General features: G+C 54.9%; 1 protein-coding gene across 2 annotated transcripts; it reads right to left on the bottom strand.

Annotated features, from left to right (window-relative positions):
- Window positions 1-306: 306 nt before the first annotated feature.
- Window positions 307-17,330, bottom strand: ARHGAP25 (Rho GTPase activating protein 25). 2 transcript variants are annotated; one of them, XM_068920502.1, is made up of 11 exons: window positions 17,133-17,330; window positions 14,958-15,157; window positions 13,641-13,728; window positions 12,949-13,068; window positions 9,888-10,095; window positions 6,896-7,028; window positions 5,783-5,856; window positions 5,069-5,190; window positions 3,937-4,142; window positions 2,858-3,441; window positions 307-2,181 (listed from the first exon to the last, which is right to left on the bottom strand). In XM_068920502.1, the coding sequence occupies exons 1-11, from the start codon at window positions 17,191-17,193 to the stop codon at window positions 1,971-1,973; spliced, it is 2,007 nt and encodes a 668-aa protein (XP_068776603.1). In that variant the 5' UTR covers window positions 17,194-17,330; the 3' UTR covers window positions 307-1,970. The 2 variants fall into 2 exon arrangements, with proteins under 2 accessions (XP_068776603.1, XP_068776604.1); XM_068920503.1 differs by lacking the exon at window positions 17,133-17,330 and adding an exon at window positions 16,722-16,841.
- Window positions 17,331-18,903: the final 1,573 nt, after the last annotated feature.

Raw genomic sequence — 18,903 nt, 5'->3', positions numbered from 1 at the left:
GTCTAAAGACACCGCTATGGAGCTGCTCGCTGAGGAGCTGTGCAGTCCCTGGGGGTCCTAGGGAAGGGGAAAGTATCTGGAATCAGAGTTTATAAGTGGGATGAGCTATTTATGGGCTGCATTCTTAAATGCTGTTCATCTTTCACAAACCTTTCCTTTACCTATATTTTAAATTGTATCTGAGCAAAGATGGATTCAAAATACCAAATGAGTCTTAAGTTTGAGAATAAGGAGGCTGAGACTAAGGAGTCTTGGCTCAGTATTAGAGCTAGACTAGTCCCCAACAGCAAGGCTGACGACAGCAAGTGCCATATAGACAATATTGACTTTTATTCCCTATTAACATTTTCCCAGTCCCATCTCCCTGCTTTTCACGTAGTTTCCTCTGTGTTGGTTTTTCTCTCCGAGTCTTTTTTCTTAGCAGTGTCTGCCAAGAGGGTCTGCAACCCGTCTTGAGCTGAACTTTTGGATTGCCAAAGCCAAGTCCTCAGTAACAGTAATCCAGTGTCATCACATTAATGCTACCATGCTTGCCTGGCTGGACTGGAGCCACAGAGCTGTGTATCTATCTGGTCGAAGACAATCTTGGTTCAAAACTCCTTCAGATCTCCATGTTTTTCCCCTTCCCATGAAGGCTCTAGGCTGAGATGAGGCTGTGTTTTGTGGCTCACCCTTCTAACATAAACAACAAATGAAAGGTTTTCTTGCAGAGTACTACTTCTATCTCCTATGTCGAATGCTTCCAGCAGCGTTGTAGGCCCGTTGGCTCCTTGCACTGGAGAGCTGGGCCACCAGGCAAGGCCGGCTCGCTGGCGGGCAGCAGAACAAGCAGCTGAAGCGACACATTTTCAAATAGCCAAAGTGGCAGCACAAGGCCTTCAAGTCCTGTTAGTCCTTACGCTGACGGCAGCAAGTGCATAGCCTGATGGGGAGAGTCCCAGCATCACAGCTGGGGTGCAAATCCAGGTATCCACCAAGGTGACCAAGGGAATCCTAACCTACACTGATGAAATGATGAAAAACAAAGCGAAGTCCAGATGTGTTATTCTGTGAAAACTGTCTCCTAGGGAAACTGGGGGAAGCCCCATTTTCTATAACAGGAAAAGTTGCTAAAGAACTCACTTTGTATGAAGAGCTCCATGTATAAATGCTTGGAAGTGTGCTCCAAGGCTTCAGCAGCAGCTGTGCCAGATATACATAACACATGGCTATGAGAAACAGTGATCTAAAACAGCTGAACACTAATTTATCTAAACAGGGTTTTATGATTTATCAGTCTGCTCAGACCATTTGTACCCGGAGCCTTAATATGGATGAGTCTAGCATAACAGATTATAGCCAGTGACCATGCATTAGACCTCTTGTCAGCAGATCAGAAAGCGTGGCTGGTCTTCTCTCACTCTGTAAGAGCAGTAACGAAGCATGTGTGTTAATCCAAATGATTATTTGATCTTATTGCAGAGGGTGTCTTACAGCATAGCGTCCAGGTACATCAAGTGATGTGGCTGTGCCACCTCCAACTGGGGGGCTTTTCTGCCTCCCCGGTTCCAGGATTTTTGGTCTTTTTGTTCCACTCAAAGCACTATGGTATCTTCAGCAAGGAGAAAGCTGAATGACAGGACGGCCACTTGCTGGTTTATTTCTGTTAAGTATAATATATATTTAACCTGAACTCCTACTACAAGACATTCTGGTTGAGCAGCAAGAAGTATTGGCCTGTTCTACAGGTAACTTGAGCAGCCAGAGGAGGATTTAAGAAATAAAATGAAGCGAAAGAACATTTTTGGAATTTCCTGTTTCACAATGTAAACCAACCTCTAACTTCAGGGCTCCGTTCTCCGAACCAGCCCACGGTCCGTAACAGGACGCTGGCCTACATGAGTCCCTGGCTCTGATCCCGCTGGGCAATTCCTTTGGATGCTAAACCATGTAGCTGCATTTTATGTCTGCACACATCCAGGTGTCTTCTCCTAGTTGTTTTTGGCGTTGGCTTTGCTCCTGGATTGGGCGAAGTTCTTTATCTCCTCCTCAAGCATTTTGTTTTTCTTCTCCATGTCCTCCCGCGAGCGCTCCACGTTCATCAGCTTTTGTTCCAGTTCCTCCGACTTCTTCTTCTCCCTCTCAATGTCCTGGTTCAGCCTCACCAGTTTGGCCCAGACTTCGTAATTTTCCTTCTCAAGGCTGCAAAGAGAAACGAAAAGGAGCGTGAAAAGATGGAATTGGAGGAGTGCTAGGAAGGCATCGTGTGGCTCTTAATCAGTCAGTCCTCCATGTAATTAAGGAATAAAATAATTCAGAGCTGCCGTCCTGATCTCTGGGCTACTCCGGGAACTGCAGAACTGATTGCCTCCACCCTGGGAGATGCCTAGCAGCCCCGGGGTGTCTGGGCCAGAATAGTGGCAGTGTTTGATCCTAAATCCCTGTTCCCTTGACCCTCAATGACCGCATCATATAATGCAATAAGCACAATACATGCAGTATTTAACAATACCTTAGCAATACATGAAGCTATAGTAACACTAATGGTTACAACCATACGATGCTGTAATAACAGTACTACTGAGTTCTGGATAGTATAATGATATAATATTGTAGTAATACCGATAATTATGACCATATAATTATTGCAGAATTAATATGGTAGCAATATGATAATATTAGCAACTACATCAGGAGTCTACAGGACATGAGCATTGAATTCTAGACAGTACACTATAATACTATACTGTAACATTAGTCATTACTGTAATACACTGTGTATTATTAATGGTAAATAATTCTATGAAGTACTAATATTGTAATAATATGGGCTGAAGACTTCACACTCTCCAGAAGGCAGCGTTCGCCAGTGCGTTACCTTTTAATTTGCTCTTCATAGTTATTTTTCTGTGCCTTCATTTCTTTTTCCAGCTTCAGGATCATGCTCTGCAGGAACTCCTTGCTCTCCTGACCAGAATCACAAACGCCAGTGGTGCTGCTGCCGGGGCTGGCTATTTCCTTTGGCTGATGGTCGGGGCTGGGGCTTGGTAGGAATTGCTTATCGGAGCCGCTGCTCGCCGTGCTGGGGCTGGAGCAACTGCCTTCCCTGCTTTCTGCCTGGGAGGAAGGTACATTATCATAAGTTGAAGCTCGGTGAAGGTCAAGCAGCTTAAAAAGATCATGAGACAATGTTCTTTTATGTCCATCCGGGAGCCCAGAAGGCATGCTGTTCCCTGGGGAGGATTTCCAAAAGTCACTGGCAAATATGTCGCTTTTGTCATTGCCGCCTTTCTCCCCCTGAGAAGCAGCTGTCAGGAAAGATTTCCTGTTAGGTAAAGTCTGAGTTCTTTTCCTAGACTGCATTTTCCACATTCCCAGGGTATCTTTGGATTCACTATCTTCTCCAGGCACGCTTGAACTCGCTGCTGGTCCAGTGGCACTGCTGGCATTTAGGTCGTCTCTCTGAAAAACAGACCTATGGCATTAGACTGTCTTCAGCCCGTTGTGCGCCCAGACATAGATTGCAGCGTCTTCTGAAACTGCAGTATTTACAAAGGTCACATTTTAACATGCTAGCGAGAATGGCCAAAAGTTTTCCATAAAAATGATTTTGGCTTGAAGTGTGTTTTCTATTACAAAGAGCTTTTTGCAGGGACTATCTCTTTCTGAGAAAAGCCCTCAGCATTTTCACTTCACCAGTGTGAACTGAAAAGCTTTCCTCTGTTCTGCCTTTTAGCTAAAAAGCTTTAGGAGTTTTGATTTTTCCCAGAAGAGTAAATTTTCCACAGGAAAGAACTCATTTTTCTGACGTAGATATTCCAGGGGTGACAGTTACAGATCTTTAGCCTATTAATAGCAAGTGCTCTTAGTGGCTTGCTGACCTGTTAGATCCCATAATAATTATCCAGCCCTTTATTAAAACCTCTGCTGGCCATTTCTCCAAGGGTCTAGCCTTACTGTTTGCCTTTGGATCAAGCTGTCGGTCCTGGACACCCTGGGGTCTTCTGCAGCGTCCCAGCCCACGGAGCTGCGCGGCACAAGGGCTTTCTTGAAGTCATTATTTTTTTGGGTGGGTGGAGATGGCAGTACATCTTTGGACGCGGGAAAGAGGTCTGCGTGGTCACTTATCATCACGGTCATCACTTTCTGAATCTGTGGTGTGCCTGGAACAAACAGGAGAGCCATCAGCGGCGAACCCAACACAGCAAGCTTGCTTTCCCCTGGGTTTTATGCTTTTTGGTTGGTCTTTCTGGTGTCTGAGACAGAGAGGCAGACAGAAAGGCAGGTGAACGCAAGGAGCATGATCATAAAACCAAACCAAGGGGGAGATTTCTGTATCACGCCGGAACAACAACCAAGCTGCGACTCCACTCAGCTGAACCAAGCCACAAGTGTGCTGCTTTGGCTCGGCAGGCAAACTACAAGCATTGGTTATACCACTGGATGGCTGAATATCATCAGCAAAAGAATTTGGGAGGTCAGAAAGGAATTTATGTCATCGTTTTAAACCAGGCACCTGGCCTCACTTATGTTTCTTCCAGGCATGCAATAGATGTTATTAAAAACAGAGCGGAGCTGAGGGATTGTGTGAAACCCCCCCCCATCTGGGGATGTACCTCATGCATGAGGCTGCGGAGCATTTGGACGTGAATGACCTTCTTTGGCCTTAAAACATTTCTTCTCTTAGTTCTGGTGTCTCTGTCCCTTGCCCAAGGGATTGCATTGTTTGGCTCATCTAAGCAGTTATTTCTTTGAGTTTCCTTTGTTTCTTCAAGAAGAATTTCACACCTCCCTCCTCCGGATGAAAGAAAGGTGACTTTACCATTGTCCTGAATACTTTGAAATAATCAGTGGAGGGAATGCACTGTTCAGCTCCTAAGGGGTTTTTCACCATAGACACATTTATAGCCCAGCTGATTACCTGTGGCTTTACACTGCCCTGCTGTACCACTGTGCCCAGACACGTGTCTGGCTTATAGCCACGGGTTTACCATAGAAAGCTTTAAATTTTAAGACTGTGGATGCAGCTATCTGAGTATTTCAGTGTTCTGTGCATTCCTATGCCAGTCATTCCAGGAGTCTCTTTTACCTCTCATAATAATCGCAGGATCCCCTATCTTTGGCCTGATGAGATTCACTCCGATCACTGTTGCCAGGTTATCCACGCTCATCTTGTTGACGCTAGAGTTCAACTGTATTTCGTGCAGAAACCTGCCAGAATCCAAGGGCAAAAATTCCAATTCAGAGAAGAAACGCTCCTACACGCACGCTGTTATAAAATCCGGATCATCTGTCTAGTTCGTCCTCTAAACCCCAAGGACAGAAATACATATTGTCCCATATAACTGTGCTGGAGCCTTGTCTTGTGTCAGTAGAAAAACTGCCATGTCATGAGCTGCTGGGTTCTCCTCTTCCCACCACCCAAAAAAAGAAAAAAGGAAGGAAAAAAAAAATTCTAATCTTAATCGCAGTGCCAGAGAAAAATCACACATCACCCAGGGCCAAGCTGGGTGAAATTCAACAGTTTCATTGTAAAAGACTTTGTCTAAAATACTGCACTTCATGTTATTTCTCGTGGGCTCACAGGTGAGTTATGGGGCTTTGGGGTAGGCATTTCTGCTCAGACCTCCTTCATGTGTTCATCCCTGTGGTGTGAAACTCTCCCTTAACAACGGTAAGGATCTGATGCCACATGACAGCTTGCGAGAGCCCTCTCTAGAGGAGTCAGCTTTGGCCTTTGGGGTGATATTTTTACTCGCGAGCAAGAAATCTGAGCTATTTATACCTTAGGCAAAGGACTGACCTGCAGATATAGCTGAGGAGGTTGTAGTTGTCTCGGGGAAGGAGGGACAGTTGCTTCAGTAGTTCCTGATGACCCTAAAGGCAAGTTAAGAAATAGCTCTGTAAAGGTTCATATATGAATTCACATATATGAATTGCAAACTGTCTCTTGGTCACTCCAGTCCATCCCTGCATGGTCTCACCTCTTGGTATTTGCTCACCTTGGGAATGAAATCCAGACAGGCATTTATTTGGGAAACCCAGCATGGACCTGGACAAGGTTTTGCACAAAAAGGCGGCCGGTTACCCAGCATCTCTGCTGCCAAAGCAGCGAAGACGAGAGTAGGGTTCGATCCAGCACAGCACAGGTATGCTGAGCCCTTGTCTCTTACGAGGGCTGACCGTGCCTAGCCTCAAAGGCAATGACATGTATTTGTATTTGTAGATGTATTTGTATTTGTAGATGTATTTGTATACATTTCTAATCCAAAACATCCTGAAGTGAAACCACCTGCAAGAAACACTTGCCCTTGAAACGTAGGTGCTTGTAGGGCTGAACGCAGCGGTTCGTGAGCTCACGCTGCTAAGGATGATACCTGCCTTATTCTTTTGGAGCGTACCTGTGTTTCTCTACATATGAACAACATCCATGAGCGTTTTCTTGGGAGGTGAGGGGGCTTCTGGTCCATCAAAACACAGCGTTAGTAAAAGACTGCTCCAATCTGCTTCTCGCTTCTCTAACCCTCTCCCAAATCCCCACTTCCTCGCTCTCGCCCCAAGCTCTTCCGCCAGCCCCGCGCAGGGTGAGAGACGCTGCAGGATGTTGCACTTCCTTCCTCTCCTGCTTTTCACACCCTCCATTTGCTGCAAGGACTCAACTAAAAGAGACACTGAGCAGCTCTGAGACTCTTCTTTTTTTTTGGCCTGGTGATTGCACGTCAGTCCTTGTGGCCCAGTTAACGAGGCACCCGGATATGCTCCCATTCGAAGAAGTGAAACTCCGAGAAGGGGCGGCGAGAGGCTGTGCCGACCCAGCCGCTGCCAAGCAGCCAGGGTCTCCAGCTGCCAAAGTGCCACCGTTCAAACGAGGTTAGTTTTCAGGCCAGGAGGAGATAAACGAATGTTCTTTTTGTACCTTGCTCTCGTCCGCATCCAGCACTTGGCCACATAGCAGGAAATCCTCGTACTGCATCCAGGGCACAACGGGCTCTGGGAGCTCCCGCAGGTAGAGCTTAAAGAGCGAGGCCACTGTGTGCACGTCCGTGTCTCTGAAACAGAAAGAGCCGCTCATGGGAGGCTTGCACCCAGCCTGAGAGCAAACCCCTGCCCAGCACCCGGCCATACAGTTAAGCTCCCCGGACAGAGACAGCAGATGAAGAGATATCAACAGGGAAGGTGAACCATGCTGGGGGGAAACACGCCGGGGACCACGGCCCTGCTTCGGGAGCGGACTCAGCCCACGGGAAAATAATGCCTGCAGGAGACTTTCTGCCCCGCAGGGGCAGCAGGTCCCCAGCGTTCGCGGGCGGGCTGCGTCTTCCCAGCCCGCCTTTGACTCACGAGCGTTTCCATGCAAACGCCACCCAGCATTCGCCTCTTTGGCAGGCACTCCCCACTCCGCGCAGAGCTGGCGAAGCTCACCCACGCTTTTAAGATTAACAGCAATTACTGAAGATGTTCTGCTAGGACAGATGTTTGCAGCTTTGCATACCATATAGTTTACATTATGTCAAAAGGACACTGTCAAGATTGTCAGCCTCTAATTTGACCCACCTTGTAGTCGCTAAACTGTTATAAACTTCTAGCAAAAATCCCCCAGGTCATTTATTTTCAGGATTCGTTGTTTTTTCTGTTGTTGTTGGTTTTTTTTAATATTATATTATTAACTAACCCACATAGTCACGGGGGAGTTTTTTCAAAGCCATATTTTTGTAGAGCCTACCAAAACACCCCATTAGGCGTCCTTGATGCCCAGGCTGTGTTTGTGTGAGCCAACGTGCCTGTGCAAACCCAAACAGGCCGTGGCCGGGGAGGAACACACTCCGCAGCGTCAGGCGGCTGCGGCTGTCCTTAACAGCTGAGCCAGCAAGCTGCCGGCCTCTGGTGTCACGGAGGGGAAGCCCAGCTTGGCTGGAAGCAGCGTTACCTGCTGCTCTGCAGCTTCAGGATGCTGTATTCCCAGCGAAAGCCTCACGTCCAGCTTTAACCACTGCCTGTTCCTGCTCACCAAAGCTCCTGGGACATTTGCTGTCGGGCTGCAGGGCATTTTCTGAGTGCTGCATGCCTGAACTCGCGGGTGCGCTTTGCTTAAATTGCCCAACTTTGCTCCCGGTGATGTGGCATTAGGGCCATTCTGCTCTCACTTCCAGGTGGGGCATGGAAAATCAACTCACAAGCCCTTTTGCTTTGATTTTGGTAGCCTCACCAAGCTTTTTGGAAGAAGCAGAACATCCCTGCGCCCCAAACTCCCGCAGTTTTGAGGATGAACATTTGTAGGGTTTAGATAAGAGCTGGGAGATGACAGTCGTTGCACCTGCTTGAATCCCAGCCCCAGTGTCACAGCTCGGAGCTCCCTCCACCTATATGAGCCGCCAGGGCTTCACCATGTGCTTCGTGACCAAGGGCAATACCTCCTCCAGTAAGAGCAAAGCGCAGAGGTACAGGAGGTAAGAGGAAAGCAAAGTGCGACATAAAACGACAAGAGAAGAGCTCTTCATTTGACTTAATAATCTGGCATATGTGTGGGTTTTGATATGGATATCTCAGGTGCACAACAGCCCCTGGGCACATGTAAGACGGTCTGAAGATGGGAAGATGGTGCTGACGTTCGAGCCAGCGTTCACGCCGGTGGGTGCCCTGTTACTGGCCTTCTCAGCTCCCACTTCAATGAGAAAAAGTTTCGGCTGAGCTGTACAGGGTCGCTGTCACCCAGAAACCTCCGTGGGACCCCCGCGCTGATCACCCCGAGCCCGGCAGCACAGAGTTAACACCATCAGCTGCCAAAACCAGCGGCTACCCTTTCCTCCTCCGCGCCCCGCTGCAAAACATTGTTCTGCAAAAAACAAAAAAGCCTTCACCTTCCTATGACCCCTGCACAGGTTACAACAGGAAAGCTTTCTGGAAGTGTTGGCAGGATCCAGGCACCAGGAAAGCGAGAAACACTCAGCTGCAGAGCCAAAGGCCAGGCTGGTTGCAGGCGCAGAGCAGCCCTGGCTCTGCCTTTCACGCCCCGCAGCGGCACAGGGATTATTTAGGTAAAAGCGCTGCAGCTTCTCATAACAAACTTTCTGCATAAAGCCAGGTAATAAGCAGGAAAAGTGTTGTGGTCCGGGACAGGCCTGGGAACGCCAAGACTCAGCCCCCACTGGCAGCTCTCCCGAGGGCGGCTCAGGGCAGGGCCCAAACCAGGGCACCGAGGCCAAGAGCGAGGGGTTAAACCCTGGCGCAGCTGAGCCAGGAGGTGGGCCACCTCGTTAGCTGTAACGAGGCAGCTTCAGAGTTTGGGCAGCTGCTCTGGGAGCAATCACGGGGGCTTTGTAAAGAGCTGCAGCTGCAGCCTTTCTTTCCTCTCTCATTTTGTGTGGGGTATGGCAGGGGTAGGAGCAGCACATCTCTCTCTAGTGCTTCTTGCTCTGCTTTTGGAGGAGTTAGATTGCCAGGGATGAGGTCTGGGGTATGAGGAGCCCTGCAGGGACAGCCAGCTCTCTTTGCTTTGGGGAAGCCATGAGGAAAGAAATTCTACCTTGAGCTTTAGGATCTTCTCTCAACTCATTCACAACCCTCTGCTCGCTCTCCTTTCTCTAACCCTTCTCCTTACACAAACCTCAGCTACTCAGGGCAGAAAAGCAGAGAAAAGTGTTATCCTCTGCAGTCTCAGTGGGGACCTGCTTTGAGCATGGGCCTTGGAGAAGGAGGGTGAGGGACACCCCTAAACTCTTTTCTTTTTTTCTATCACCCTAATGTCAGCAGCTGGGCTCCCACCTGCTGTGCCCTGCTCCACCTTTGCCTGCACTTTGGGCTTCTGTTGAATCTTCTCTCCTTGCTGAGCCCCTCTGGACTTGCTAGGGGTTCAACAGGTTGCTTTTCCTCAGATTTCAGGGGGCAAAAAGGGGGGAATCCAGCATTACCGTTCAAATGAGGGCCTTTCTCCAGCATCGAAGGCATCCCGGAGCTGTTTCACCAGGTTGTCCTGGCCGGGGAGGCGGAAGATGCCCTCCTCGCTCATGCCGTGCTCCCGGATGAACTCCGCGCACTTCTCCACCAGGATGGGGACCTGGTGCTGCCCGAATTTCTGCTCGTAGGCCATGGTCTCCACCAAGTGCTGACCAAACACCGCTAGGGAAAGGACACATGGGTTAAAAGCTTTGCTCCAGGGCAGTGAGCAATACTGTCACCCTGTTAAATGATGGCTTCACAGAGGGATGCTCTGAAGCCTTATTTTGACTGTGCCAGCTTACAAATTTCAGCGGCAGCTCTGATGTGCCAAGATTAGGGTTTGGCTTGAGCAGAAAAATTCTTCTTGGCTCTTTTCTCTCCTTGCTTCCTCACCATCCTGGTGATTTTTCTGCTCTCCTTGCAAGCCTTAAGGACCGCACAGTGCCTGGCCGGTGGCGCTGAAGGTGCAGTACCTACTGCTGCGCGTTGGGCAGCAGCCGCTTCTCCTCCTCCTAGTGAGGAGCCGCAGCAGGAGGGATGAGCTGCAGAAACTCTCCCAACTGAAGGAAAAGGGAACTTCTTCCAAACAAATAACTGCAAAAAGAAACCTTTCCTCTCCTCGCAGTAACAGCTCTCAACATGATTCAAAGCAAGCCACAAGCCATGGGGTTTGTCTGCCCTGCCGCCTGCCTTCTTCAAAGCAGAGTGCCAAGGTTAACTTTGCCTTTTCCATGTACAGAGAGAAATGGGAATAGCAGAGAGGCAGGGGCGCTGGGAGGGAGCGCGAGCTGGTCGGTCGGACGTGCAGAGCGCAGGAGGACACCAGGAGTGAATGGCCGCGTTCCCAGGTGCGCGGGCACCTCCGGCTCGGGGAGAAGTGGATAGTGCAGCACTTTGAAACCCAGGGCCTTGGGTTTGGGAGCAAAACTGCCAGAGCTGAGCTGGGCTCAGGGGTTCCCTTGCTTCCAGCCCCTGCTTTGCTTCAGGGCAAGATCAGTAGTAAAACCGAAGTCTGTAAAAGCGAGTTGCAAAAGCCTCGCAGAGGTTTGGGGCTGGGCGTCTTACTTATCTAGCTGGTTTCCTTCCCTCTCTCCCTCCTATGACCCCCCTTTGTGTGAGCAAAAGCAGTATTTCAGAGCAGGCAGTACCTTTCCTGCAGAGCAAGGGCTTTTTCCTCCTGAACTCGCAGCAGAAGAGCAGCTCGAGGGAGGGAAGGCAGCAGCCTGCATCCCAGCTCTTCCTCCTCAGAGCCTGCGGCATGCTAACGGCGGCAAAGTCCTGGCTCCAGGGCTTTAACGGCAAAGCCTGATACTGTGTTTTGCCCTAGCAGCGCCTGTTCGATGTGTTCGCCTCGTGCTCTGAGGGCTGAAATGCTCCCTGCGTATCCTCCGGCTCAGCGCAATGCTCGTAAACCCTCCTGTCGGGAACCACAGGGCTTGCCAGCACCTGCCCGCTCGTGGGGGTTTATAGGAAACTCGCTTATGCTCTTAAATAATGAATATAAACCTGTCGTCGTGCAGAGTAAAAGCAAATGGCTTTTTTTTTCTTTCCTCCCCCCCCCTTCCTCCTTCGGTAGCTAGCTGCTAAGGCTTAGCACCCTGCGGGCTGGCGGTTGCCTTCGCTCGGGGAAGCCTCGCGGGGCCGGCAGCAGGCTCTGCGCTGGCAGCCGGCCCCGCGAAGCAGCTCCCGCCGCACGCTGGCCCGGGGAGGCCGGCGGCGTTTTAGAAAGCAGCGCTTGGCCCTTTGCAGCCGCTCCGCTTTTTCAGCGTGGCGCAACTTCGCGACCGGCTGCCGTATCGGAGTCGCGCGGGGCTTCTTGCGCTGTGGCTCTTGCCAAAACCTGCACCGTGCAGCCTGGTTGCTTTAAAGGCACACGTTGCCTCGGCCTTGCGTTGAAGCCCAAAGCCTCAAGCGTGAAGTTTAGGAGTCCGTTAAGCTCGGTATCGACGTAAAGTACAGCTCCGTAGCGCCTGGCTTCTCTGCTGTGCTCAGGGCTCTCTGTATTACTACAGATGTTTCACCCATGTAGGGTCACTTTATCCTGCTGGCAGCCTCCTCACTTTAAGCAAGGATCAGACCTGGAGTTATTATTTTATGTTATAGTGGGGGAGGAGGGGACAGTGCCCTGAAAATTGTTCTCAAACAATCCCAATTTTAGATGAGTAGCGCTGCCTGCCCCCGGGGCACAGCGCGTTTCAGGGTCAAGGCAGAAAACATCTCGACTGCAGAGGAAGCCAGCTGTGGCAGGGTCTAGGCGAGGCTTATCTTCTACTCTAGCAGGGTTGCAGCGCCCGCTCGCCTTTGAGCTGCCGCGATTTGTGTTAACGCAGGAGCGACAAGACGCCGGCGGAGAGCGGAGCTGCATCGCGCTCGTCTTACGCGGCCGCAGCGCGGGACAGCGACCGTGCCTCCTCCTCCTCCCCCAAGCGCGTCCCCGGCGGGGACAAATTGATGGTTGGCTCCTTCCGAAGCGGTTAACGCGTTACGTTTCCCTGAGCACGATTTTGCAGTGGCATAAAAAACTGCCCGCAGGCCTGGAAGCGGCGACGCCGTCCCCGCAAGGCTGGCAGCACGCCGCGGAGAGCAGAGCCCGCAGAAACGGAGGAAAGGGGGCCGGGCGCTCTGCAAAGCAGAGCAAGACAACGAGGAGGTGAAAGGCAAGATTTTTCGGTGCTTCGTTCCCTGCTCTGCCACCGACCTGTTGAACAGGAGTCGTCCTCGAGATTGGCGCTTACTGGAGCCAATGGGTCAATGAGAAAAGGCCCCTAACAAGGTTGAACGGAGCCCAAAGATCCTCATTCCTGCTTGACTACCAGTTCCTTAACTCTGCCCACGTTTGTACCAGACCTAACGGCACCGGGGCCAGTCTAGGAGAAGGTTTCTAAGGCATTACGGCATTATAAATAATGATTGCTCCACCTCCCAGTTTCAAGGATTAACGAGCCTGGGTTTGATTTCCTTGCCTACAAGGCACTGCGGAGCGCAAGACGCTACAAAACAGCCTCTCCGAGAGCTGCTGGCGCTCCCCTTTACCTCCTGAGGCCGACCCCAGCACTCTGCGCAGAGATTTAACCCACTCCTCCATCTCAGCCTGGGAGTTCGCCATGAGCACGCAGGAGTCCTGCCCTGCCCGATTCTGGTCTCCAGAGATCCCTGCAAAAAAAAAATAATTAAAAAAAAAACATTTATTAAGGGAATTGGAGGAGCGAAAGCATGAATACTTGTTGGTTTCTTTGCTAAAAGTTTTGGGGTCCCAAACCCCCAATTCATCTCTGTTTTCCCTGCGAAAGGAAGCAGCGCTCTTGTGCTTCGCTCTTGCTGAAGCTTTTCAACAAGGGAACGAAAACTGCTTGAAATTACGGCGAGGGAAGCGTCCTGCCCTTGCAGCAGCGCTGACGCGAGCGGGGAGACCAGGCTCGCAGCGCCGGACACGGGCAGTGACACAGGGCTGACGCACGAGTAGCAAAAGCAACGCGTTGGTTATCACGTACCAGGCAACGCTGTGCAGACGCTGCAGATAAGGCAGAATAGAAAGCTCTCTGCTATCAAAGGGAAACGAAACAAAACCTCAAAAAAGGCTTTTTCCGGACTAATTTTGGAACCGCTCCATCAGGTCTCGAGCGAGACCTGGCCCCAAGAGCCTCCCTGGGCTCAACCACGTCCGAAAAGCGCGCAGCAAACCGGAGTGAAGCGGAGACTGGCACGCAGGGTGCTGGCAGCCTCACCTGGGATGATTTCGAAGATGAACTTCCCTCCTTCCTCCGGGTTGCCGGCCACCTCCTTAATGGTGCTTCCCAGCAGAGACAGGCAGCCCTAGGACCAAGGAGAGCAGGAGTTGCAAGCGCCCGTTTCCCGTTGTCCCGTCCGCGCGAGGCTGACGCTACCGTGCGCCGCAGCAGCCCTCGAGACCCACATCCTCTGTTTGAACAGATGTCGGGAGCTGACGGTTTTTTCTCATTGCAAAAAAACAAACGAAAAAAATCTTCTAAAAAGAAAAAAAGAAAGACTTTTCAAACACTAAGGGACACTTCTTAAGCGCTGTCTTTTTCTGATGAGCTGGTTCTCAAGCTGAGAAGACTGGTTGCTATACGTTGGTACATTATATTATCCTTTTTTCTTCTCCCTTTCCACTTTCATCTCTTTCTAACCCCTGTTGGGAGCGAAGAAAGACCTGAGGAGGCAGGACGTGGCGAAACGCCGGGGTAAAAAGGAAACTCGTTCCTTTTACACAGAGACCCGTGGAAAACAAAACCAAACAAACCCCAGCGCTTGTGGGAGAGGAACGGAGAAAGGAAGAGGGATGGCAAAAAGGGAGGAAAAACGGCCAAAAAGGAAAACAACCCTTTTGGGCTTGGGCTCCGTCCTGGCGCGTCCCCGCGGAGGGGGCGCTGGGGCCCCTTGAGGCCTTCGCCGGGCGGGAAAGGAGGCCGGGCGGCAGCAGTTTTGGCCACCCAGCAGCCGCTCGGCTCCCGTCGGGGGCGAAAAGCGGCGCGGCGAAAGCCAAAACTGCAGCTGCAGAAACACCGACAGGCTCAGAGCGGCTTGAAATCAGCCGGGCCGGCGCAGCCGGCGGGAACCTCTCCGGCGAGGCAGGCGCCACGCCGAGCGGTAACGCTTTCTCAGAGCGCTTTCTCTTTCTACATCCCCTTTTACAGCCGGGGAAACGGCTGCTCCCAGCCAACCCCACCCCGAAACTGGGCAGAGGCGGCGACGGGCCCGCAGCACCTCCGCTCGCAGCCCCGCGCTCTGCCCGCCGGCCTCCCCTCGCTCGCGTTGCCTCTCTGAGCGCTATCTTTCCCACCGGCGACGATTTCCGGGCAGAAGAGCTTTTCCGCCGGAAGTGAACCGCTTGCCTTGAAACATCCCCAAACGGGGAAAAAAGACGGTGCAAATTAAACCCGCCCCAGCAGGGCTTCCCAGCGCCGCCTGGGATCCCGCCGGGGTCAGCTAGGGGGGTCTACCACCTCCCCGAAGCGTAAAACCTCTTTAATCCCCGCGCTGGCCTCTTTGGCTCCGAAGGCCGCTGCGAAAGCCCCTCGTACCTGCGGCTTGGCGTCGTCCTCGTCCTTGTAGTAGTAGAGCCGCTGGCCCTTGAGCACGAAGTAGCGCTGCTGCCAGTTCTTGACGATGGAGCGCTGCTTCTTGAGCCAGCCGATCTTCAGGGGCCGCTCGAGCGGGTTGGGGGAGGCCGGCCGGGCGCCGGCGGGCGCCGGCTCGCCCGTCATCACGCTCTTGGAGCGGGCTGGCGAGAGGAAGAGAGGGACCGGCTGGCAGAGGGGCGCGGGCAGCGGCGGCGGTCCGCCGCGACCCTGCCGGGCAAAGGGGCAGGAGGCGGCGGGAGCCGCGCTCTGCCCCTCTCTCTGCCCGCGCGCCGCGGGTTGTAGCGGAAGCGGCTGCAGTATCTGTCAGGGTCCGCTTCCTTTTTCCTGCGTGGGAGTAATTGTCTTGCAAGCGAGAAGAAAATTATTAGCCTTTGTTTGTTGTTGTTTTTGGGACGTCCTCCACCCCCCCCCCCAGCTGATTGCTGCAGCTGAATAACGCCCCGGGCGGCCTCCAAAAAGACCGCGTGAAAAACACCCCTTGGGCCTAGGGATCCTGACGTCTCCTGCAGGAAGGAGACCAGAAAGTCCCCGGCTGCCGGTAGCGTCGCTCGGACGGCTTTTTGTGCCCCATTTTTTGTGCCCCCGGTGCCCATGCCGGGGATTTGCGCGCGGCAGCCAGATCCCTGCCGCATCTCTCGCTGCTTCTGCCATACTAAATGCCCCCGGGGAGGGATTATTTCCAGCCGGGACCCTGATTTTTGTCTCTAGGACCTCCTGCATCGCTGTCTCAGCTGAGCGAGCATTAAGGAGGCTGAACTACCCGATCTCCGAGACGAAGAGCCCGGTCCGGGCACCGCGGGCCTCCGGGTCACCGGCCGGGAGCCGGGACAGCGGCGGCGCCTTCGGCCCCCTGCGCTCGGGGCGACGGCCTGGGGGCTCGGCAGCGCCGCGGCTCCAGAGGGTGCCGTGGGCGCCGCCCCGCTTCCCCTTGCGAAATCCCCTGGCGCGAGAAACCCCGCGGGGGCTTTTCCAGAAGGCGCTGGAGCGTGTTCTCCCTGCAGAAAGCAGCTTTTCCACTAGGAACCTGCGAAAGGATGGCGCCGGCCCCCGCCGGCCCGTCCCCCCCTCCCACCGCCGCTCCAGAGCATCCCGCGAAGCGCGGGGCCCGCCGGCGCTTTCCCGTCGCATCCCGGCTTGGGGCGTCCCCCCTCTAGAGCTGGGGTTTTAACTTTCGCAAGGGATTTGCCAGCTGGGCCCTTTGGAGAACTGCGGTCGGAGAGGCGGCCGCGACCCGCCGGCCGCCGCCGGCTCTGCGGCTCGACGCCCCCGGGCGCCTTTGCTCCCGGGCCGCGTGCGTGAGTCGACTCGCTCGTACGTCTGGACGCAACGTTTCGCGAGCCGCTCGCGCGCAGCGTCGCCCCCGTTGCCACCCCGGCTTCCTCGACGAGGAAGGGGCAAGAAGGAGCCGGCGGCGGCCCCCGAGGCGCCCGCCGAAGCGTTTCCGGTGCTCCAGGCCTCCAATCTGGAACGTTTCCCCCGAAACGTCCTCGCTCCTCCTCCAGCACGGTGCCCGCGGCCGGCTCCAAAGCCGGCTCCTGCCGCAGCCCCGCTGCCAGCGGCCTTCGCCTCCGCGCACGCGCGGGGCCGGCCCCTGCAACCCCTTCCGCGCGTCCTCGCAAGGACCGCAGCGCCCCGAATCGCCTCCCGGGGGGGGGGGGGGGCCGGAGCCAGCACCTTCCCTGGTTGCATGACCCAAAACCAAACCTTGGCTGCGACGCGAGAGGAGACGAGGGACGTCGGGGTGGGCTAAGGAACCCCAAGATGGCCTCCTCCAGCCTTGCACCTCTCTTGTCCTCCCTTTCGGCACCGCCTTTCGCCTCCGGCCGCGCTCGCCCCCACCGAAACGAGCCGCAGCAAAGCCCCGGGGCGCTTGAGATCTCCCGAAAGCCTGGGCCGCTGGGTGGTCCCGAGCCCCGACCCCCACCCTCCCGGCGTGCAACAGCCCCGGAGCGTCCTCCCCCGGCGCCCAGGGGGTCGGGGCTGCGTTCGCGGGTGCCACCAACCCCCCCCCGGGAGCAGGATCCCGGCAGCCCCGGCCCACGGCTCGTCCCCCCCCCCCGAAAGGCCCCGGCTCAAGCAGAAACCTTACGGGCGTAAAGAAACAAATAACGGTACCTATTTTCGCGGCCTCCGTTTTCAGGTTGAAATCCCAGTTCCGGGGCAGCTTGAGCGACATTTTGGATCAGGAGCGGGGCCGGTTGGCGGGGGGGGGGGGGGTTGGGGTTTGGCTGGTTTGTTTTTTGTTTGTGGAAGAGGAGCCGGGTGGGGGGGGACACGCTCAGGAGATGGGTTGAAACGAAGCCCTCACAGTCTTCTGGGGACGGTGGGCCGGGGGTTCGATCCCCCCGCTTGCGGCACGACGGCGCGGGTGAGGTTGCTTTGCGGAGGTACTTCCTCCTCCTCCTCCTCCTCCCTTCGCGAGCGAGCGCAAGCAACCCCATAAAAGTACTTTCCTGCCCTTCTCCTTTTCCGCGGCGCTCCCTTTTGCTCCCCAGCCGCAACAAGCTTTTGCCCCCCTTTTTTGCTCCTTTTTTCCCCCCCCCTCCCCGCGGTGCGTCGTCCCCTCTTCGCGGCCGGAGCGGCGGCCGTCCGTCGGCCCGGCTGCGGCGCTGCGTTTCGGCGCCCGGCTTCCCCCCCGCCGCCGCGTTGGAGGAAGCGGGTGCCCTTCTCTTGGCCGCTGGCGGGCGGCGAAAGCGGCTGCCTCGTGGCCCCAAGGGCGCAGCTGAATCTTTTAAAACTTGCTAAATCGTCCCCAGGGCTGACGGTGAGGTTTTTGTTTTTTGGGGTGTTTTTTTTTTTTTTGCACCTAGGCGGCTCTCCGTCAGCGACCGCAGCCGGGGGGGGACGGGGACCCTTTGCGGGGAAGGCAGCGAGCCACGTTGGCCGCCGCCGCGCAGCGTTTCGACGCCTCGGGAGCGGCCCCGACACGGGCGGTGGTCGGGGAGGTGGCACACTCGTGCGGACGCATGGCGTGCGTTGGACCGGCCCCGGCGGCGCTCCAGGGACTGGGCAAAGCCACCGGCCCTGCTCCAGACCCCCGAGCTCGTCCCGTCTCGTTCAGCGCTGTCCTGCCAAGGCAGCCGCCTCTCCGCCGCCTCCCCGGCCCGGGGAGGCCCGCGCTCCGCGGAGGGGGGCAAGGTTTTGGGGTTTTTTTGGGTTAACGCCGGCAGGGCGCGAGCATCAGTTCGGGACGGGGAAGGAGGCGGCGGCGCGGAAAGCGGCGCTGGCGCGAGGGAGCAGCCCGGCACGCTCGGCCTGAACCTTAGCAAGGCCCAAACCCCTGCTTTGGAGCCCCGGTTCCCTCCTAACCCCCGGCGAAGGGCGCCGTAAGAGCCCTGGAGTTGAGCATCATTTTTCCTGCTATGACTCAGGAAGCAGGAGGAGCTCCAGCGCGTCACGCAGCTCCGTTTCCTTTCCTCACCCGGCCTGCCTTGCACCGCCTGCCCGCGCAGGATGTCACGCGGCCCCGTCCCGGCCATGGGAAAGGAAATAGCGAGTGTTTTCACCCAACGTCGTGCAACCGAGCCCGAACCCCGCCACCCCCGGCCGCCCGGCGCAGCCGAGCTCGGCTGGCCCCGGCGCGTCCGGCTGGTGCTCGCGCCAGACCGCGGGGCTCCGCAGGGCGCATCCGCAACGTCCCGCTCCTGCCGGCGCCCCCCCCGCCCCCCCGAAAAAGCCCTCGGCAAGGCTCCCGGAGAGCTGCGTTGGCTGCCACCCGCCCGCGTCCCCGTCCGCCACCCTGCCGCTGGAGCTGGGAAAGGGCACGAGCGGGACTTGGCTCAAGCCGGGGCTGAGCCGGCCCCCGAGGGAACCAAGCTGGGCCCGTCACCCTGTTTGGCTCTGAAACCCTCTTCCCTCCGCATTTCGGGGAAAACAAAGCGCGAAA

This window comes from Struthio camelus, chromosome 27 (assembly GCF_040807025.1).
Source record: "Struthio camelus isolate bStrCam1 chromosome 27, bStrCam1.hap1, whole genome shotgun sequence".
Taxonomy (NCBI): domain Eukaryota; kingdom Metazoa; phylum Chordata; class Aves; order Struthioniformes; family Struthionidae; genus Struthio; species Struthio camelus.
This window is presented reverse-complemented; position numbering and strand designations above follow the sequence as displayed.

What these genes read in the sequence shown, in the direction of transcription:
- ARHGAP25 (XM_068920502.1), bottom strand. Translation starts at nt 17,193, where the DNA reads ATGTCGCTCAAGCTGCCCCGGAACTGGGATTTCAACCTGAAAACGGAG. An exon ending in TGGATGCGGACGAGAGCAAG is followed by an intron (nt 5,857 to 6,895) that starts GTACAAAAAGAA and finishes ACTTGCCTTTAG; the next exon opens with GGTCATCAGGAACTACTGAA. An exon ending in GCTTGATCCAAAGGCAAACA is followed by an intron (nt 3,442 to 3,936) that starts GTAAGGCTAGAC and finishes TCTGTTTTTCAG; the next exon opens with AGAGACGACCTAAATGCCAG.